This window comes from Cucumis sativus, chromosome 5 (assembly GCF_000004075.3).
Source record: "Cucumis sativus cultivar 9930 chromosome 5, Cucumber_9930_V3, whole genome shotgun sequence".
In the NCBI taxonomy this organism is placed as follows: Eukaryota; Viridiplantae; Streptophyta; class Magnoliopsida; order Cucurbitales; family Cucurbitaceae; genus Cucumis; species Cucumis sativus.
The window spans coordinates 11,974,987-11,999,256 of NC_026659.2; the positions used below are offsets into that span (position 1 = coordinate 11,974,987).

Sequence of the window (24,270 nt, forward strand, 5' to 3'; positions counted from 1 at the left end):
TCGATGAAAAACTTTATCTCTCTTTGCCATACATTTAACTCCTTAAAGAAGAGGGAAGTTGGAGAGAATATGAAAGTATTGGAAAACCACCGACGTTCGCTATTAATTTCATAAAATAAATAAATAAATCATATTTAATTAGTATTTTATTGAACTTATAGTTGAATGAACATCTCTCATATAACCTATGTATAGTTTTAATTTAAAATCAAATTAAACTAATGAGTCTTTTAAAAATCAGAAAAAAAAGAGACAAAATATTTACACCATATAAAATAATTTTGAAAATGGAAAAAGTCCACAGGCCCACAATGGAAAATTCAAAAAATGCACCGATTAATTGACATCTGAACACGCGTAATATATTTGGGAAACCATCGTTTAGTATTTGAGAAACAGTCGTTTAAGATTTGCCTTCTCAAATCTAAATGATCAAATATAAATCGAAACGATTTTTTAATAATTTATTTTTGTATACGATTGTTTAGATTGATCGTTTAAATTTGGGTTGTTCAATCTCAACGATTTTTTGAAAAACGATTGTTTATATTTGGTACATGATCGTAGATTTGGTACACGGTCATTTAGATTTGACCGTTTAGATTTGAACAACCAAATCTAAACGATTTTTTTTAAGATACTTTGCTACACGATCGTTTAAATTTGACTATTTTTGTACACGATCATTTAGATTCAATAGTTTAAATTTAGGAAGCCAAATTGAAACGATTTAGACTTGGCTTTCCAATATCCAACGATTTTTTTCACAATCTTTTATATTTGTCACACGATCTAAACAACCAAACAAAAGTTTGAAAACAAATAAAAAAAATGATATTGTCTAAAACGACCTTAAACATATTGATCAATGCTTCCAAGTTCTCAAAATCTTCAATTTCTCATAGAAACAATATGAATAATATCAAGTTCATGCTAATACTAAATGGATTTTCAAGAACTATGAGAGAACTCACTAAATTTATCTAAAACCTTATTGAAATCGCCTTGACAACACATTAATGGCTTTCTAAATTTGAATCTAATACAAAAAACTATTATATGTTTTGAGCTTATGCAAGTAACCCCCAAGCGAAGTCCAAAGGTAATGGAAAATCTATCTTCATTCATTAACATTAAATTCAAGGACCTAAGTAAGATAGACAATCTTATCTAAATGAAGCGAAACAATATGTTTACTTGGGTTATTTAGGGTTGAACACAAGGAAGTAATATCAAAGCTTAGTTCTAGGGTCTACTTATCAGCTAGGCATTATGACAAATGAGTTAAAAGAATAAAAAAATAATCAAAACTACCCAACTATCCTAGAGATGTTGTAAAGTTAATTAAAAAAAATGGTTGTGCAATAAAGGAGTGAGTGAACTAACTTGTATAGGGAAGGCGGTGAAGGAATGTCTAATACTACCATGTGAATAAGTTATACGACCACCTCAACACGATATACCTCTCATAACTAGTTTATGATTAAAGCATGCTCATTTTGGTCTCCTTTTGAAATCTAAATGACTAAACCTAGCTAAGCGAGTTGTATCTTGTAGTGTTCACTTATAATACTTGGAGTTCTTTCCATTTGAGAATGACAACCTCTCAGCGCCTGGTGTCCACACTTGTTCACCTTTCGAAGTACAAATGAAGGAAGTCATCTCGCCAAAGTTGAGAAAACTCTTCCTTTCTTGTGTTATAGCCACGTCCTTACTACTTACCCTCTCTGGCAGTTAGCAACATACATTGGCCAAATGTAGAATGTAGCTCAGCTAACGCAACAAGCATTATAAGCAAGACTACTTGTTAAATATGAATCATAAACCTAAACTACAAATAACATACAGACAGATGAATAGTAAAAAGATGAATAGATTAAAAAGTGTAAAACATACAATGTATTAAAGAATGTAGGCCTTTGGCCACTATACTGTTGGGATTTATGTCCCAAAACTCGTAGATTGTAAATATAATCCATTGTCTGTTGTTAATAAAGTGTTATTATTGTAATAGTTATTATTGATTATATTATTAGTTTTATCTTAATAATCCAAATCCAATAAACGAACATCCGAAGCTGTTTATGAGTCTTGAATAGTATGTAGAGATATACATGGATAATTGTTTGAGATCAGCTTAAAGGGTCTATATTATAGGGATAAGGTTGGGTACCTTATCCTGGTAACATTACAGATACGACTCACTTTGTATTTGATACAAATGCAATGATCCAACGCGTTCGTGTAGTTGACATGAGAGTGAGGGTATTACAAGCACTTTAAGAGAGAGTGTCCATAGTTGAAGGCATAAATGCAGAGTGACCAGAGGGTCGAGTCCCTGTCAGTAAAGCAGCTGATAGCTTCAGAAGCTTGAGGATAGGAGACTAGTGGGTTAAAGAAAAAGGGATTTGTGGAAAGGCATCGCTAACTGGGCACAGTGTATGCCATGACTTAACAAGTGAGGCAGAAGACATGTGAGATGCCATTACTAGTACAATTCTCATCTGTTAGTTTCTCGCTTAAGTCTTATTTGATCTAGGTGTTATGCATTCTTTTGTGTCTAGCATTGTTTATGAGTAGGTTGGGTAAGAAGTTAGAGCCTTTAGTGGAAGAGTTAAATATGTATAACACAATGGGTGATGCAATGGTAGTTACTCAAGCGCGTTGCGAGGTGTGAAGTGTTAGTGGAAAGTATCAGCTTGCCAATGGACATTTTTCCACTTGAATTACAAGAGTTAGATGTGGTACTTGGAATCAATTTCCTATATGCACATTTTGCTTCTATGGATTGGAACATGAAAGTAGTAGTTTTCATAAAACTAGGATTTCCAAAAGTTGTGTTCAAAGGCCTACAAAAAGTTGTTTCAATTAGTTTAAGCTCAGTTTTGAAAGCTAAGAAGTTATTAAGGAAAGGGTGCCCAACATTTCTTGCACATGTGTTAATAGTGCAACAAGAGAAGTTAAGGCCAGAGGATGTTTTAGTGTGAGAGACTACATGTATATGTTTCTAGAGGAAATATCAGGATTGCCACTTGATAGAGAAATAGAATTTATCATTGAGTTGTCGCCAAGGATAACACCCCTCTCACAAGCACCTTATAGGATGGCTTTGAGGGAGCTAAGTGAACTAAAAGAACAACTTCAAGTGTTGGTTGACAATAGATAAATTGGATCTAGTGTATCACCTTGGGGAGCATCAATTTTGTTTGTCAAGAAGAATGACACTCTAAGGTTGTGCATAGACTACTGATAGCTGTATAAGGTCACAATACCTAATGAGTATCTCCTACCACGTATCAATGATCTGTTTGACCAGTCAAGAGGTACAATAGTATTTTCCAAGATTAACTTAAGATCAAGCTATCATGAGTTAAAGGTCAAGGAGTCAGATATTCCTTAAATAACTTTGAGGACAGGGTATGGCCATTATGAGTTCTTAGTGATGCCATTTGGTCTGACGAATGCGCTGATAGTGTTCATGGATCTCATGAATCATGTTTCCATCTGTATTTGGCCCAGTTTATGATAGTATTCAATAGATGAAATTGTTTTATATTCTGTGGATAAAGGAGCCTATTGTCACGTGTGAAATTTTGACCAAAATCACCTCCATAATTCTGCCAATACATGCCCACGACTCCCTTAGTAAGGCCAAGGGGAGCCCCAACGTGGTTCTAAGACAGCCCACAGGTGGCCACAACACATGCCCACGACACTAGCGGACACCTCTTGAGGATAGCTCACATGCTCCGCACGCGTGCCATGATGATTGCCCATGATAGCACATATGTTAGCCCATGTGCACAGCCTCATGGCACGTCCAAATGCCCATTGATATGGCCATAGGCACCAAGCACCAGCACCCACCATTAGGCCCATGTGCACAGGCACATGCACATGGCCAAGCAGCTAGCCAAACACCCGTGCGCATAGCCCCACGCGCGACCAAGACAACTACCCACGCACGCCCATGCATGTCATGTGTGGCACCATGCATGTGCACCCCACCATGCACGCAGCCCCTGGGCGTGCCCATGCCCAACCATGTGCGCAGAATCGTGCACGCAACCCACGCATGCTATAGGTGAGCACGTCCTCCTCCACACTGACTCGTGTCTACCCAACGTCCATATGCCCCAAAAACCTCCAGAAGCTACCAGAAGGCCCACAAACATGCCCATCTGCGTGCTGGACCATCCATGCTAGACCTAGATAGCCTAGAAGCCTCTAGAACACTTAAGGCAGTTCTGGAACGTGCTAGAATGGTCGCAAAGCACCCAAGATGATCCCAGAACATTGTGGATGACGCTGAAACGTGTTGGAACACTCTAGAAGGCTACTTTGAAGGTAATAAGTTTTATGAAAGGTCTAGTCCACTTTATAATGTTGTAGGCTTCCTTGTAATGGGTGAAACACTTATGTAACCTCTAGAATGTCCCTTGGCAAACCTTCTAAGGCCCTAAGTCGGTTGAGGAGATCTATTAATACTTGAGGAGAGACTCATTTGTACTCACCTTGCAATTTGGCATGTATTAGCCAAGCAAGTCAACCTTGCCTCATTCTAGTCCTCTTGCACATGGTATCCCCGTGGCAAAGGACTACATATTTGTACCCAATGTGTATTCTTTCATTCTTGAAATGTAATGTATCATTCCCAAGATGTATCCATCGAAGCTCCCTTATTCTTCCAACCTTTCTCATTCCTTGCAATCATCTCAACCTTTCTAAGATGTATCCTCTTGCACATGTTATCATAGTGCTTGGTGCACTACCTTTCCAAATGGCTTACTTGGCTATGTGGGCGCTGTAATTAGACAAGTGCTGCATATATGGTTAGCTTGAGAAACTAACCACGTGACACTATGTAGAGCATTTGAAAATCATTCTATAAATACTGCATGGTGAGCAACTTTATGTTAAGTGTAGTAAGTGCGACTTTTAGCTAGATCAAGTTATGTTATCAGGACATGTGATCTTAATAGAAGGGTTTAGTGTGGATCCATAGAAGACAGAGGCAATTGTTAGGTGGGAAAGGTCGACTAGGGTGACTGAAGTATGTAGTTTCCTTGGTTTAGTAGGATATTATAGGTGGTTTGTTGAGGAATTCACTAAGTTATCATTACCTTTATCATCCTTGATTAGAAAGAATGTTAAGTTTTTTTTGTCATAAAAGTGTAAGCAAAGCTTCCGAGACCTAAGAAAGAGGTTGGTCACATGCCTGTCTAAACACTTCATGTTACGAGAAAAGAGTTACAATCTATTCTGATGGTTTAAGGCAAGGTCTTGTATGAATGCTTATCTAAGAAGGGAAGATAATAGCTGTTGTTTCGAAACAGTTGAAAAAGCACGTTCGTGACGGTAGTATTTGCTTTGAAAATATGGAGACACTATCTATGAGGCCCATGTTTGAATTAGAAGAGCTTTAATCTCTAAAGAAGGTATTTTAGTAGATTAAAATATTTGAAGTTGGCATTGAAGGTAGGTGATGCGTTGATGAAAGTACACGTCCAAGTAATGAGAAAAGGATCAATTGGGCGTTTTGGTGTAACAGGTTCAGAAAGTTGATGTTGAAGTGTTTTTAAAGCATTTTTTCTAAGTTTTGTGTTGTATTTATGTTTAACGTGTATTGTATGTTGTTGATGTTGATGTTGTTATTTGAAAAGAAAACTAAAGAAGTAGACTCTGGCGATAGAACGATTATGCAAGAAGACACATATGATCATTGTGGTAATAAGCAATTAAGCTAGGTGATCTAATTCACTAGCAGACAAATTTGATTGGTGCGGATCTTAGAAAAAGGATGATAGGAAATTTTGCGCAGTGTCGGTGTAAATTTATTTTAGAAATCATGGATGTCATATCATTTAATAGCCTAGCACGACGTCTACGCAACTTTTTCAGAAAGATTAATAAGATGTCAATCAACATCACTCCCCACCTATAAATAGAAGACTCTACTTCATAATAGAGTGGGCAATCTTTGGTTGGAGAGCAAGTTTATACCGTCCATTTTCTCTCTCTTAAATTTTAGGTGAGAGCTTAGAACAAAAAGTGAGAGAGAGTTCTTCCCTCACCATTCTCTCCTTAAGAACCAGCAAAAATCAGAGCCAAGGAGTATGAGAGATCATACTCTAAGGCTTGCACATTTCTTTGTATTCCATTTTCTTTTTATATCGTATTGCTTAGTTAAATGGCTTCATTGCCGATAGGCCTAAAGTTATGTTTATAATAGTAATGCATTTCGTCTTTCATTTTCTTATTTCTCTTTTACTATCCATGTTCACTCTGTTTAGTTAGTCCATGAGTAATGGGATGCGTTTTTAATACTATAGAATCAGAGTGCATGTGTTTATAAGTTTTATTTAGTTAAATGCAGACATTAATGCATTGTGTATTCGAGAGAAAGACAATGATACTGATCGCAACGACTTGACAAGTGAAAGCATGTAGTTAACTAAGCAGACGATGGTGAGATTGTAACAGTACAATCAATTTGTCGAATTCATCCTTCACATAAGTTACATAGATGTTAACTTGTGCAGTGAAAGCATCGAAAGGTTGCTTGCGCCTTAATTAAGAATAAATTACTCACAATGAAAACAAACTAATTAGATACAAATCATAGCTTGACTTTTAGGTATTTAAGTCCTGAGAGGCAAGCAAGATGGCGAAAGCGTCGAAAGGTTGCTCGTCTTAATTCTGAAGTTATATATGCTTTATATCACCTTGGCTTATTAAAGCGCAATCTATCGCGATTAGTTAATTAAGCATTTTCCATCTCGTGTCATCGCCATGCTCACTTTGCACCACCAAATGCTCCTTAGTATAAATAACTAGGATAAATTATACTGTTCATATATTCACATTGTAGAGATTATACCGCATGAGTTTAGTTACACGATTATTTTGGTGGGAACCTTAATTCTCAACTCAAGAGCAAGATAGAAGAAGTAGAGAAGAGTTTAGATTTGTTTGCAAGTGTTTAAGCAAAGCAAGGGTGCCGTCTGATCAAGCTCAAGTTGAGTTTCCTGTCAAGAGGACTTTGAGACGTTAAGAGTTTTGGCAAGTTTAAGCTAAGGAGGAAGAGCTAAAGTCTAAGGACTAGATCCAAGTCCAAGTTTCTTCTCTGTTGTTTAAGAATCTTAAAAGCAAGTTTACTAAGATAGAGCTTTTTGTTTTAGGGTCTAAATTTGTTGGAAGCTCGTGTTTGAGGTAGGACAAACTTGTTGAAGCGGTCTTGAACAAGCTAAGACCACCAAAGAGTTCAAAGAGATCAAGGTTAGTAAGAAAAGAGTTCTCTTGAGTAGAAAAGAAAAAAGATAAAGAAGTTGAAGAAACTTCCTTTACTTGAAACCTAAGATTTACCTGAGTTTTCTTGCAATTTAAAAGGCAAGAGGAAATAGGACAAATTTATAGATTGAGAATCTAGCCAAAAGTAGGGAGTGACAAAAATGAATTTAAAAAGAATTTCTAAGCTTGATTTACGAATTTTTTTTTTAAGCATGCTTTGAGTTTCAGTATTTGAATATACTAGATTTATGATTCTATCTATTTACCAAACTTGAGTTTCAAGTTTAGAAATTAGTTTATGAGAAAACATGTTTGAGTTGAATTTCTAAAGCATTCAAATTGAGAAATATTTCTTTAAGCATGAGATTTATGAGAATGCATTTGAATGTTATGTTTTGAAAGTATTGGAAGAAAGAAGTTATTTAGGCAAAGCTAGATTTGAGAATTGGCTTAGTGCAAAAGTTTTATATGAGCCTGCTAAATTTATTGAGTTGAAGTTTTAGAGATTTCTAAATATGTTTTAGTCTATGTTGAGATGTTTTGAGTTGATAGCAACCCTACGAGGGAGATTGTCCTATGCACAGACGTCATCAAATAGATGCCTAGAGTTTTCATCAAATAAACTAACTAGAGAAGAGATTAGGTCCTCCATGGACGCCTATATTTTTCATCTCATTATAGCTATGTGAGATAGGGTGCTACTGGCGACTAGTGTTTCATCCCGCAGTTATATGAAATCAAAGGTATAACAAGAAAGAAAATAGAAAGTTGAAAGCTAAGTTAAGAAGAGAAAGTTGCTAGGCTAAGTTTATGTATTTATCGCTCAAAGTTTTCATGAATACTTTTATTTTAAAAGCTGTCACTCACAGGGTTTTCTAGTACTAGTGCCTACTAGAGCTCCGCCTACTCTGCTAGAAATTGAATAGAATTTTGTACAGTTCATTCTATTCATGCATACTAAGTTGTGTTTAAATTAGAAAGGCTTAACGGTGTTGTTTATAATAGATTTGAAAACGGTTTTTGATTTGAGTGTTGTAATAGTGATGTCTGGTTGAGACTCTAAATTTAGTTTTGTCTATATAAGACCAATAATCAAGTTGTCCATTGGCTGAGTAAACCTCAAGATGTTCTGTAAAGATTTAAATTCTTGTTTCCAAGTTTAAACATTTATTACTGCACTTGATGTATATGTTTATTAAAAACAGATAAATAATTAAGAGTTACAGATTAAGAAAGGTCGATAGATATGTCGTTAGAAGAAGAACATTGTTGGTTGGCTTCATGACACATCTCGAGCTTAGTAAGGAGGTGCTCCAGAATGGGGTGTGACATGTCATATGTTTAATACATTTCATGTACTACAAATATACTTTGCACTCTTCACTGATACACTCAATTGATTTAATACACTTGATTTACTTGAAGTTTTGCCGATACACCTTTGATATACACTTGTAAATTTGATTAATGTACTTAATAATGATTCACTTTACTTATATGTTGATATACTTGTTAATGATACTGAAAAATAGATGAGACGATCAATAATATCATCCAGCTATATCAAAAGTAATTAACTAAGAGAATAGCTAAAGAAAAAGAAATAACAAATAACACAAAAGGCTTTGTTAACCCAGTTCGACAAATTCAACCTATATATGGGGAGCTGAAATATTATTAAGATTCAAATATTATTAAGATTCAAATGAGTAATCAACAACACTCTTAAGTTATAACAGAAACTTAATCAAAGACAGGCTCCCCTTAATTTGTGTTTGAATCTACTTGAAGATAAACTCAAGCTCCCCTGAATTCATAGACCGCAGTTCAACTATTTCAGTCTTCTTTCATATTTCTTATCTACAGGTGTAGCGTAAATTCCACTTGCAGAACTTCACAGTAATCCATCTTCATAAAGAAGGGAAGTCAACTACCTTCTCAAATAATAATTCTTCAAGAGAGAACTTATTTAAAACCAATTTTTCATCAATGTGCACACCAAACTAAGCCCATAGCTTAGCTATTTAAAGATCACGATAATATATCTCTAGCTTCTTTATGCAAATATATAGATAAAATATTTCTATTATGAAGGAAAACATTTTATCTTTTAATAATATCCCTATCTTTAAGTAATATCCTTTATTTTAAATAACCACATTAATAATAATAAAAAGAAACTTATTATTTCTTTTTGACAAAAATATCCAACAAATACAAAGAGTTATATTGCACATATCACTACTACAAAAATTGGTTTACATGACGTTAACACAGTGTCAAGTAAACATATACTTGACGTTTTTAAAAGCGTCAAGTAATCGACTGTCAAGTATAGTCACATTACTTGACACTAAAAAACTATCAAGTATATATTTACTTGACAGTATTTTAACGTCAAGTAATCTATTGCACTTGACACTTATTATGTGTCAAGTAAGGTCGTATACGTGATGCATTTTATGTGTCAAGTAAAGTCCTATACTTGACGGTTTTTTCACGTCAAGTAAAATCGTATACTTGGCATTATTTACATGTCAAGTAAGATAATATACTTGACAGTATTTACCCGTCAAGTAAAATAGTATACTTGACACTATTTATCCGTCAAGTAAAAGTGTTTATTTGATTCAAGTAAGATGGTATACTTGACATGTATTTAACGTCATGTAATTAATATATTTAATATACAAAAATTTTCATTTCATGTTTCCTACATTACGTATATTTGGTTTAATAAAACATATCCATCAACAAAAAAAAAAAAAAAAACTCTCCAACCAATAGTTACACAACAAAAAAATGACATAATTTAGTATAATAAGTAAACCAACAATAATTTCATTAATCTCAACAATGTCACCAACAATTACATAATTTCAATCCAATACTGTTAACTAAATTTACTATATATGGCCTATTCCAAAATCAACAATAATAATAGTTATTTTATATAACAAAAAATGTGTGTGGTATACCAAAACTAAAGTATATCCTCTTGTTATACCAATGAACAAAAGCTCCAAAAATATTGAATGCTCTTTGCATCAATTGATAAGAAAGATAAAAACCAAGTTCCCCTTAAAGAAAAAACAACAAAACAACTATAAGAAGTTTTAGATCAAAATAACTATTTATGATGGAAACTCTTGATTGATTAGGAGATCAAGAGAGAAGAAGATGGAGGGGCGTTTTTGTATAAGCAAAGCTTAAATCTAACATAAATAATATTCACCACACCACACTTGGCCTTAATCTCTCTAGATCATGTACCAACCATATGTAACTATAATATCAGGCTAATAAAAACAGATCTCAATTTTCAACAAATACAATGCCAATAACAGCACCCAAATACAATGCCAATAACATTATAAAGATACTGCACCCAATATCTCATCCAAACGCAGTACAGTTCAGAGGGTTGAAAGTTTTAAACTTTAGTTACAAAACCTCTTTTAGCTAGTAGCTATAATACATACTTATACACACACACACACACATATAACAGAATAAAAAACTTTGGAGGAAAATAAAAAATCAAAAGAGGATACCAAATTTCTACCAAGATCAACCCAAGAAGGAAGACACGGCAAACCAGTATCTAATACTCAAATAATTTAGATCCTAGATCCATAAAAGAAATCAGAAGAACATATCCATGCAGAAGTACAAACATAAAATGACTGATGCCTCTACTCCATTTGTTCTCTTGAAGTGTCAATTATAAGAAATTTGTCATAAGTGAGAGAAGTTAGAAACTTAAATGAAGCATGTATATATGAGATCATTCATAACTAACTGGATTCAAACACATAAAGAGACGGTCTACAACTTACAGAAATATCCGTAAGAAGATCTACCAAAGCACTTGATGTAAAACATACAACACAGACAACTGCTAGACCACCAACCTGCATGTAATAGAATTATTCCCGAATCTTGAGATTTATTAAATTTCAGATAATGGTCCTACAATGTATACTTTGTGGATAATATCTTTGATTTTAAATTATTAAGCAATTTAATCTTAACGGATTTCACATCCACATCCATACAAATTCAGGAACTAACATTTCAACTGAAAGGAGAGGGAAAAGAATTACACAGTAATTATATATAACTTGAGTCAATTAACTTCACCTCTGAAGAAGCTTCCTTGGAACGAACTTTTTTCAATCGGTAAAATAACATAAAACCTGAAAAAAAAATTAGGAGAGGAAGAAGAAAGAAAAATCATATTGGGTCAATCATATAAAGAGATTGAAGAAAAGAAAAAAATCAAATGCAAACTACCAGAATATCACATCAAACGATTATGAAGTTCTTAGAAGAAAGCCAAAAATATCAAGAGAAATTGCTCACCATAGAAGTCTAGTGCTCCTCCTGATAGGATGACTATAATAGCAAGAAAACCTTCATAATTCTGAAAATAACCAATAAGTTGAAATAAAAAGCATTTAGGAATTAATTAAATTGTATCAATACAAGTACAACTACATGATGTATGTGTACTTGTGGTTTGAATATCAACATAAGTATTGAAGAGAAGGCAATTCCTCATATTAATACTTTAGGATGTGTGTGGACTTGTGGTTTGAGTATCAACATAAGTACAGAAGAGAAAGCAATTCCTCATTCTATATGTTATAAAAGATGAGTACAGAAAGAGCATACATGGTCCTTGTGTGCACAATTTCAAGTTGAAAATGAAAATAGTGTTGTGGTAGCTCGAGTCTTTAAGTGAGACCTTAACATAGTTCTCAAAAATAGAGTGGTGATGAGGAAACAAACAAAGCTACAATTATTGTTGTTTTATAAATGTTTAGATTAGTAAGTATAGAAATAACAATAACGGTCTTGAGAACAAGGTCTAGAATCTTCAGATATCTTTGGGTGGCTTGATGCAACGTCAAGATTTTTCAAACAATTAAAATGAACAACAAGCACAACTATATGACCATTATGCATAATATCCATTCAAAACTCTAGAAAGAATTTCACCCCAATAATTTTCTAAAAACTGATATAAAAGAAGAAACTACCTGAGTTAATCAATAATTTATCAATAAATTCATGCTTGAGCGAATTAAAACTCCATACCTTCGGTACCCCTTGTTGTGGTGTAATATTCTTAGGAAACAAAAACTTTAAATTGCATTTAGTTAGTCCAAATCGACAGTTCAATAATTTTCAAAGGGATAAAAGAAAATAAAACACACTCACTCAACTACACCTCCAAGAACAATTAAAACAAAGTCACTCAAGACAAAGGGTAGCTAATATGGAGGTGAGCTAGAGAAAGTAAAGAAAGTGTAGCCAATATGGAGTAAAGAGAAAATTCCTCAAACAAGTTGTAATATCTACCTTTGTAATACAATAGTAAGTCTCGGTAGCTTCCCATATTCTTCGATCATAGACATATTCTCTATCATTATAAAAAAGGAAAACTGCAGAAAAAGAACTTTACTAATTGATTAACATAACACTAAGAACCCATAATCAATAGCATATAGGTAGGAAAATATCATAACTCCACTTTTCAAGCTTATTCCTAACAAGAGTGCAGACGCAAAGTAATGTACACTATTGGTTTCATCAAGTAGGACAATTCATTATGACTAAATGTACCACTGCTCAACATTGACTCACTAAAATTTTTATATACACAGAATCACATAACATATATATTTCTTCATAGAAACTCAACAAAAGTTCAACACATAACCAGCTTGGCACTGCAAATTTATGGAAAAGAGGGAAAATTGGATACAATTTATGGATTTAATTAGATGATTTGCAGAACATTCCAATGGCAGAGGAATAAACTAGAAAGTGAACTTTAAAAAAAAACATGAAAGAAGAGAAGAAGTAAAATTACAAAAACTTAAAAGTAGAAGCTTGAACATGTCCCAATGATCAGATAACTTAATCTACAAGTGTGGGAGATGCTATTTTCTTAAGTGGGCAAGCTAAAAATAACTTAAATTATCAACCGCAACCACCATTTCCAACACTCACACTCTTTCTGCAAAACTAATTGGGTTAAATTCAGTCAGGCATTACCCCAAACACAATATGGGCTGAAACAGAACAGCCAATTAAGAAGTCATATTTTACCTTCTAACAACCATATCTTTGATTGTTTCATTTCTCCCACCGTACCACGCCTTCTACTCCCAAGTACACTGCATCATAGATTGAAATTTGAAAGCAACAATAGAGAAGAATTATACGCTATAAATCGTCGGCCATAGGAGTGTAATGAAAGAAAAAGACCTTCTTCTACTTCGACTATGTTGACGATTTTGGTTGAATTGATTTTGGTCTCCGTCGTTTCAAATTGTTTTTCTTTGAATCGATTTCGTGTAATTAGAGAATGTTCAAAGCTTATCAGTATGGTCTATGTTGTTTCAGCAATCATTGTAAAGCTCTTGTAATCCCCTATGCTAGAAAACCTCGCCTCACGAACCCCAGATCATTTATCTAGCACCAATTCGATAGAGAAGGTTACTTTGAAAAAACTTGGCGGCGGCGTGTTACGAGGGGTGCGGTGGCATGCGACGTGGAAAGAAGAGTTGCAGCGCGTGCGACGAGGGGTTTCAAATTCATTACTGATATGCTTTAACAATATATTGTTGATATACTTGATAATGATATACCGAGTTACATCATTCATACACTTAATAATACTCTAATTCATTACACTGAGTTACATCATTCATATACTCAAATTACGTAATAAGTATATTAACAAACTAATACATATAATATAAGTATATCACAATACTGATATACGAAACTGAGAGAAAGTAAAACCAAAAAATTAATGTAAAAAAAACAAAGTTATTTGGAATCAAATTCAACTCAAAATACACATCGAAGAAAGTAAAAAAAAAACTCACAAATGGAGTTAAAATACTCCGATCAACAACCATTATATTATATTTCATATTGCAATTATTGTACTATTGATATTTTAAAATTAAGATTAAGACAAAAAGAATAAATAACTTTTATAGTATAAGAATAAAGAATAAATTTATTGAAGAAAACTACCCTACAATGACAGTTATATATCTCAAAAAATGAATGGAAGAAAAAAAAACTGTCACGAAATATAAAATAACTTTTATAGTATAAGAATAAACAAATAATTAGGGCCTTAAAAAGTTGGAGAATAAATAAATAATGAGTAGGACATTAAAAAGATGATAAATAAGTTATTAAAGGATAGTTTCGGAATAATAACAAATTTAAGATGAAGAAGTGAAAATTTTGCTATATTTGCATAATTCTAAAACAATGTGCTAAAATTGCTATATTATATTCTTAAAATGCTCCCTTATGCAATTTTCCTTAATTTTATCACGTTTTCTAATAATTATATTTCAATATATATGATTATCAACTTTTCACGTATTAATTGTTTTGCAACCAAAATTATGTAATTAATAACATTCTCCACCAAATTTCAAAATCTTTAATTAAAATATACATATCTACATATATATTAATTAATCCAACACATTATACCAGGTAAATTCTCTAAATTCCAATATTCCAATTAATATAACACCTATAATAATCTATTCATAAATTATTCAAGATAATTAAGTAACAAAATTAGCTTAAATATTTTTGGATGCTAAACATTATATATCATATTGCAATTAATGTACAGTTCATATCCTAAAATTAAGATTAATGCAATAGAAACTAAAAGAATTCATGGACGCCTAGTACTAGTAAATCCACTTCAAAACCAGAAAAATAAAAAAGAAGCAAAACTAGAAATAAAACTTAAAAGATCGGGAAAATTAAAAAATATCAAACTCCTCAAACCATAAGACAAAATCAAAATCAGAAGTCTATCTTCGTATGAATTTCGAATAACTTAACAAACGATTCACAAATGAAGAAGTCCTTATAAATTTTAGAAACCAATTGAAACCTACGGATGAGGAATAACCAGAAAGAACAAATTGCAGAGAACATAAGAGAGAATATGACTAGGTTTTTTAAAAAAAGTGAGAGAACAAATACATGTAGAGTAGTTTAACAACAACAATGATAAATATTTTCAAAAATAAGAATTTTGACTTGTTTGCAAAATTCTAAAAATAGGTAATATATTTGTTAATATACTATTCTAAATAAACCACCAAATACCCTTTAAAAGTGGAAGAATAAATATATTATTGAATGATAGTTTGATAATAGAAAAATTGCATAGGATAACATTTTGAGAATATGATATAGCAATTATAGCACGTTGTTTTAGAATTTTGCAAATATGGCAAAATTCTCATTTCTCCATCTTAAATTTGTTATTATTCCTAAACTACCCTTCAATAACTTATTTCTCTTCTAATGTCCGACTCATTATTGATTTATTCTCTTACTTTTTAAGGTCATAATTATTTGTTTATTCTTATACTAGAAAAATTATTTATTCTTTCTTTCTTAATATTAATTTTAGAATATCAATAGTACAATAATTTCAGTATGAAATATAATGGTTGTTGATCGGAGTAATTTAACTTCATTTGTAACGTTTTTTTTACTTTCTTCAATGTGTATTTTGAGTTGAATCTGATTCTAAATTATTTTGTTTTATTTTTTACATTAATTTTGTTTTGATTTTACTTTGTCTCAGTTTTGTATATCAATGTTGTGATACACTTATATTATATGTATTAGTTGGTTAATATATTTACTACGTAACTTTTTATTTTTTCAACTTTTATGCAATTCATTAGAGTATTATTAAGTACATGAATGATTTAACTCAGTGTATCATTATCAAGTATATCAACAATATATTGTTAAAGCATATCAGTAAAGTGAATCATTATCAAGTATATGAACCAAGTTTACAAGTGTATATCAATAGTATATTAAGTGTATAAGTAGGACTTCAAGCATATCAACTGCATTTAATCAATCAATTGTATAAGTCAAGAATACTAAATATATCTGTAGTGCATGAGGTGTATCAAACATATATTAGTAATGTTTCAGGTGTGTATCAAAAGGTATCGAGTGTATAAAAAAATATCAAGTGCATCAAGTGTATCAATCAGATGTATTGGGTGTATCAAGAAGTATCATGTGTATCAGACATGTATAAGGTGTATCAAACGTATATTAGTAACGAGGGCATTTGTGACATTTTACTTATTGATGTGTGGGTTGAACTTCGTTTGTGCCATTTTCGCAAATAATAAAATGTGTGTGTTATGGACTTAATTATTATAACTTATTTTGTCATTTTTGCAAGTGCCCCTGATAATAATAATAAATTTAAAATAGAAAATATTTAAAAGGTGCACGTGTCATATATGCTATTTACTATTCTAAGAAAGCTACCTACTCCAATTTCCTATCAAATAACCTACAAACATTTTTTAATACGTACAAACATGATTTTATTTGTTGTGTTTAAAATTAACGTAAATGTGTAATGTTATTTATTAATATAAGAACTTGATTTAAGACAGAAAATTGTCATAAATAGAAAATATATATATATATGTTAACAATATATAACAAAAAGCTTAAGAGATCATAGAGAGAGTTTAATTCAATAAATTACAAATATAACAAAATATGTGAAAAACTATCATTAATAGACCACATTGACAATATCGATCTATCATGGATATACCATAAAAGTCTATCACTTTGTATTTTATTAAGAATGTTGGTATATACTTAGTTGTTATTTCTAAAATTACCACCTATTATAATGATCCTTATTAGTAATTAAAAGGATAAAATGGTCCAAAAATGTTTTTCAAACCTAGGAGCGTTTGAATATATTATAAATTTTATTATATATATATATAATATTTCAAATAATATATCTATTAAGGAAACTCATGTACCACGTGCACAAGTTTCAATTACACTATTATTTTAGTCAACAATTTGTGTTCCTACTTTATATAAAATAATTCATTTTGTTTATTTATATTATTTTTTAAAACAATTTTTTAACTGCTTTTAAGGATTACGATAAAAGTAGGAAAATAAATTAAAATATTTTTAAACTATAGCAAAATTTTAGATTTTATCAATGATAAAAATTTATAAACTTCTATCACTATCTATTAGTGTCACTGATAGAAGAATATGTGTCTATCAATGTCTATCAATGTCTTTTATTGATAGAATCTGAACAATTTGCTATATGTTGTAAATATTTTGTCAAATTTATTATTTTTTACAATTTTCCTATTTTAAATACGTTATTTTCTTTTTTCAAAAACTGCCTTACTTCAGAGATTAATTGTAATGACCCAGGCCCAGAATTCGAACCAAGATCTTCAATATTTTCGTGTAACCTGACAACATCATTCTTACTATCTTAAAGGCTTATTATAATGAAAGTTGTCCCCACAAACCAACACGAGTCTTTTCAGCATGCTTTGTCCTCATTCACATGCATCCTAGAAAAATTCTCAGGAGAGCACCTACCATAGAATTGCTTAAAGCTAAGCACGCTTAACTTTGGAGTTTGTATGATTAAGCCACTGAAAAGAAATATACACTTTGTTGGTATAGGTAGTAACTTTGAATTCTTTTAAACCTTTCTTAACATTAATTTCATGTGCTTGGGATCTATCTCATTCATATGTGATACTGGTTTATTCATGTCTCACTCCTAAACTCGGGGCATTATATTAATCGAGTTATAAACTCAAGACTAAAAAAGTGTATGTGTGGATACAAAGATAGTAACGGTGAAAACACTCAAACTACGTGTACCAAAATTTTTTTAATAAACAAAAAGGAGGATTATTTTAAATGACAAAATTGTTGTAAACAAAAATGTTAAAACTATTTATAAAACATACTAAAATTTCACGGTTGATAACTACTTATAAATTAAAAAATTTACTGTAATATTTTGTAAATTTTGGTAGTTGGGTGCTATAATTAAATATGTGAAAGAAATTCAATATTTAGAGAGAATTGATTGATTAGATGATTTAGACAAGTGATTAGAAGAATGAGATACTAACTCCAAAGATAAATAATACTAATAATAAAACAAATATAAAAAAGATTAGGTTTTAGATTTTGTGAACTTTTGAAAATTAAAGCAAATAATAATAATTGCGAACGACTTTTGACAACAAAATTTGTTTTATATTCATACAATAATGCTATCCTCCAAGTTAACGTTATTACTAACTCTACCACCCATGTCTTGTAAACCATCGACAATTTCCACATCCAAAACCACACATTCAAATAAAACTTTATATCTTGTACATCAAACTTGAATCATAATTAATCTCAAGACAATATGATCTTTCTTTTGACATTTAAATTATCTTAAAGTTTCATTAGGTTAATACATAACAAAAGCGTGGAGGACTTATAATCCATAAAAAATATATGGTTCATTTTATATTATATTCCTACAGTAATGATTTCTTCCAAGTCATTACTAACTCTTGCATTCTTGCCTAAAAGTCTAAAAAAGACAAATGGACAAAACCCCTTTAGATAAACTTTATTCATATATATATATGTATGAACATTATTTGTACAAGTAATATAATTATAAAATTGTTAGTCTTTCCTAATTATACTTCTTTTTCAGAACACAGACAAATGATTTGAACTTTGAAGGGTAAGAAGAAATCATGAATAGGCAGGAAAAAATCTCACTCCTTCTTATTGATGATGGAACGTAACGATTATCCTGATCTCATTAAATTTTAAATCAAAGAGTATTTTGGTTGTAGATTACAACTGTTAGCCTTTATAATTGTCCACTCAACAACCTTATTCTCAAATATATGTTATTCACTTTTATTTTTAGTTTCAAAGCATTTATAAGAAAACCCTAAACCAAATGATTGTTGGGGTAAATATGTATATGTACTTCCATTTACTATTCTTACTCTTCACTTGTACTAATTCGCTATTTATCTTCTTAACTCAACAAATAGTCAATCACTTTTCTTCTTCGTTATGGGAATTATTTGTATTCTTATTCATCATTTTAATAGCCCAAGCATACTCCTCATTTTGAATAAATTAATAGAGGTAAATTATGATTCTTGGATCAAATTAAATGCTAGGATGATTGGAGTACTCAATAGATCCAGTCGACACTAGGTAATAAACACACTAAAAAATATTAAAAAAATATTTTGACATTTCACTTATGTTCTAATAACATTCGCTACATTTGTAGAAATAAAGAAAGACCGACAATTTTCATATGATTTTTTATAATATAAATATGTGAATTTAAAATTTATATCAAAAAAAGAAAAGAAATATATATATATATATATTTCGTGGAATATTGTTGAGAGAATCGAAGTTTGGATCACCGAATTTGTTTGATTTTTTTAAAAAAATATTTGTTAGATAACAAATGAGAGCTAGAAAATAAGTTACGATTTTTATCTTGGATGAGTTTGTTTTTTCTCTTTTTAAAATATTACATTTCTTTTAGGAAATCATTGAAATTTACGAAGAAATGTAACAGATAGATTTGAACACACAACCAAAGGATTGTACAAGGACACACAGTAGAGTAGAGTAGAAGTAGAATTTAGACAAAGTAAAGTTAAATTTAATATATATTGTAATCTTACATTTTAAAATTAATATTAAAATATAAAAATCGATAACGTTAGAAAATACTACCTCTGTCCTCTGAATAAATCGGTCCGGGCCAATGAAACCAAATTTTGATGTGGAACTGTGAAAATTAGCAAATTCTTGAAAAATGATATGTAGCATCCTACGTTTTTACGTCTTGAATATCCAACTTTCGTTGTCCCTTACACAATTTTACTTCATAAAATGTATTATTTCTTGAAATTAGTCATAATTGTGACTCGCTTTGGGATCAATACCCATATGTTATATTTGTCATTTTCTCAATGCATTTATGAAATATGGAAGCAATAATTCATGGGAAAAAAAAACTATATAAAATTTCTGCTAGTGTCTAGCTAGAAAATAGTAAAAAACTAAATTATCCAAATACACCATACAATATATATTATATATATATTTTAAGCAAGCATAACAATAATGAGCTTCATCCATTTTACAATGAGAATGACCCTTATTATATTTTTACATTACCCATAACTTAAAAGAACCATAGTAATAAAAAGATATTCAAATCAATCCTGAAACAGAACTCGTAAAGCAAACCGCAACCCTTTTGACTCAAACATAATCAAACATACCCAACTGCATGCGAGAGAAAGATGAAGCTCACAGAAGACATACAGCACATCATATTTTATTTAAGGTGAGATTCTATGTCCTTGGTGAGGTTATTCATAAGATCAAGATATTTGTAAGGATAAGGAGAGCCATCATTGAGTTTCTCATACTCCAGTGTTAAAACTGCTAAGCTATGTTCAGGTCCCTTTGGCACAACTTGATATGTTCCCTTGAAAAGTTTGTAATGCTCAAATACATCTCCTTCCAACCCAATCAAAGTTACTGCAAACTTCTCGTCATCAAACTCCACTTGTTCTTTGAAAACCTCAGTCTTACCATCTTAATAAAAATCACATAAGAATGAAATAAAACGAAATGAATCAGTAAAAATTAGAGAGAAAAAGAAAAAAATGTGTGGTTGTGGCCGTGATCATTGTTGCAGTTATGGTTATAATTTATACGTACCGACGGTGTAGCTCCAAATCTTGATAGAGCCATGACCATGAGTGTCCCAATCCCCTTCATGAACTTCAACGTTTTGGATTATGTTTGGGGAAATATTGGGAACATGAGAAACTTGGTCTTTGAAGATTTTGTAGTACTTCTCAGCAGGTGCATTTATTTCTAATTCACTCACAAATTTTCCCACAAGAGACATGGTTTTCAAAAAACTCTCAATAGATACTAAATAACTTAAAAGAACGTATGCACACAAAGAAAACCTTAATGCCTTCCCCCTTTTATGGAACTCCTTATGATGAATTATTATTATTATTATATTCCAATGATGAATTATTTTTAAATGATACTATATTATTTGCTCAATCATTTTAAATTAAAGGAAAAGTTATAGATATTGTTAAAAAAACAAATGTTTTGATCATATGGTTGTTGTGTCATGTTGAACCACTGCCTTGAAAGCAAAACTTGGCTCGACTTCAGTGCTAAATCGTTTATGCTGGTTTCTCTCCAAGGTTAACACAACTTTCTCAACCCAAACGCGAACTATAGGCAATGCGCATAGAACCTCATGTAAAAGTGAAAGCTTTACAAAAATATCCTTAAACTTTTTCGTAGAAGGCAGCCACACATTCACAGTCACGTTTCTTGCTTCATCAAGTCGTTTCTTGCTTCATCAAGTCTATCACAGTAACCACTTAAAACTGAGCTATGGAAATTTCACATCTAGTCCATATCAAGACCAACTTCACCAAGTTTGTCAAAGAAAAACCACTCAAAACTGAGCTATAAAGATTTTACGGTTATCCATCAAGTCCATACTAAGACCACTCAAAGAAAGGGCTATGAAATTTTGAAAGGTTTTAGTTTCATATCCATCAAATCCATTTAAGGACTACCCACACGTGGCTATGGACCATCAAGCCTACCGTAGTAGACTACCTAGAAAAGGGTTATTGACCATCAAATGTTTGAGTCTCATTACTCTTGTTGAAAATCTTAAAATTACTCTTCTTATTAGGCCTTTGGAGAGATGACCTACAAAATTCCTCTCAAACCTCACATACTTCAAGAAGATAATTCATTCATTTAACTATCATTTCACAGTTGCAAGTTTTAGACGAAAATGCCTTCTTTTGCCATAACACGCTACTCTTGGCAATACTTATGACAGTGCACATGAATCCTAATAAAGATATATTGGTAAAGAGGCCCCCAATAATGGTACATCTTCCATTAGGCTTCTATGTCATTCATCCTAATGTCCTTATACAATAGTACATTTCTTATTAAAAACACACATCTACTAATATAAAGCTTACTTAATCATTCTGAGTTATTCGGTTTGCATACCTTACCTCTCTAGTATGATAGACAATAATTAAAATGCAAACCAAAATCTATTGTAACCTTAAGATATCTTAATAAATGAAGAAGAACAAGAAAATAATCTTAATCAAAATAATGTGTATATATAAATACTCAATTTTCTCACAACATATACAATAACAAATCTTGTACAGGTTTATAAAAAACATAATATACTTTCTATAATCCTAGCATATTCAAATTGAGAAACACTACCCCATTTATTTTTATTAAGGCTCATACTAGCATCATAAGGTGTTCTTACCAGAGCACCATTAAACTGTCAAGTTCCTTTAATAGTGCTCAATATGTGATTGACATAAATAAAAACATTCTCAATATACTTTAGAGCATCACACATTAGTCTCACATAAATTTTCACTTGATCAAAATGTGATAACTTTATAGCATTACCTAAAGTGATAAAAGCACATGACAACGAAAGATTTTACAGAACCATTTCTCAAATTAATTTTGAAATCCCAAAATACCAATACATTGACAAAATAATACACAAACTAATTTTCTTATTATACATTAAAAGCTAAGCATACTTTCTAATTATAGATTAGAGAATGAAAAACTTACTTAGTTTGATGCCTTTGAATCTACTAAAACTTCAAGTTAAGACACCACCCGTCAGAAACCTTCCTATCCTCTAGGATGGATTGGTTTGTTGGAACCAATTGAGATGAGAAAAAGAAAGGTTTTGGAGAGAAATTATTTTGCAAAATATCAAAATCATTAGTTCCATTAATTGATTAATTGATTAAAGAAAATTGTTTTCTTCTAGATATTAATAACTCTCTTTTCTTGATTGAGTAGGAAAGGGAGCATGAGAAAAGCATGAGATTCTACTAATTTAAAAAATATTAAATTAATAGAAATTTCAAATCAACTAATTAACTCATCATTAATCAATTAGTTAATAATTAATTAAATCAAATTTAATTAATATTTCATTTAAATCTTATTTAATGAATATCTCGATAATATCTTATACTTGTATATTAATTTAATTAAATTAAATAAAGGGAAAATTTTAAAAATAGTATATTTTACAAAATATTTACAACCTATAGCAAATCATATCACTGATAGTCATTGATATGTTATAGCGATAAAAGACTATAAGTGATAGAATTCAAAATTTTGCTATAGTTTGTAAATATTTTAATTTATTTTATTATTTTTAAAAATGCCTCTAAAATAAAACTAAACTATTAATTAATTTTCCAATTAATTAATAGTTAAATTAAATATCTTATATTTAAGTTAAATTAAATTTGAATCATATTCAAATATAAATTTCTCTCATAACCAATAATTTTAATATGAATCAAATTCACATTAAATTAATATTTGAACTCGTTCAAATATTTTACTCTCATAAATTAATTTATCTACAATCTATGAGTTGTAGGACATAAATCCCAACATTACCAATATTTATGTTTGTATTACATAAATCTTTCCATCAACATACAAACATATTATCACACAAGCAACTCCAAAAACTTTTAGGAAACACATATATATAAGCAATTTACTTCTAAAGACATTGTTTACTAAATTGTTGTTAAAGTTTTTCTTATTAGTTAGACTTTCAGAAAACTAGTTAAAGACCATAAAGAAATTTGACTGTTCGAAGTTACCATTAAGGAATATCATCGTTACATACACTTGATGTATCAGAAGACCTCATGCAACTACAAAAGCTTTTAATTTTATAGTGATTAACTTAGTCATATGGAAACAAGAATCAAAACATTTTAAATTCTATGTTTGATTCAAAATATTTTTCATAAGTTTAAAGTTGCACCTATGTACTTATGATCGTCTCCTTATTTAACTAAAGTGGGATTTGGATAGCATTCCCAAAAATTGTCCCTCAAACAAAGTTTCAACTTAATCTCCCTTAAAATATACATCAATCCATTT

At 31.0% G+C, this 24,270-nt stretch overlaps 1 protein-coding gene across 1 annotated transcript; it reads right to left on the reverse strand.

The window, feature by feature from the left end:
* Nucleotides 1-20,302: 20,302 nt before the first annotated feature.
* Nucleotides 20,303-21,231, reverse strand: LOC101206688 (MLP-like protein 328). Its single transcript, XM_004142232.3, has 2 exons — nucleotides 20,968-21,231; nucleotides 20,303-20,841 (listed from the first exon to the last, which is right to left on the reverse strand). Exons 1-2 carry the CDS (start codon nucleotides 21,158-21,160, stop codon nucleotides 20,579-20,581), a joined length of 456 nt encoding a protein of 151 aa, XP_004142280.1. The 5' UTR covers nucleotides 21,161-21,231; the 3' UTR covers nucleotides 20,303-20,578.
* Between the last annotated feature and the right edge of the window lie 3,039 nt (nucleotides 21,232-24,270).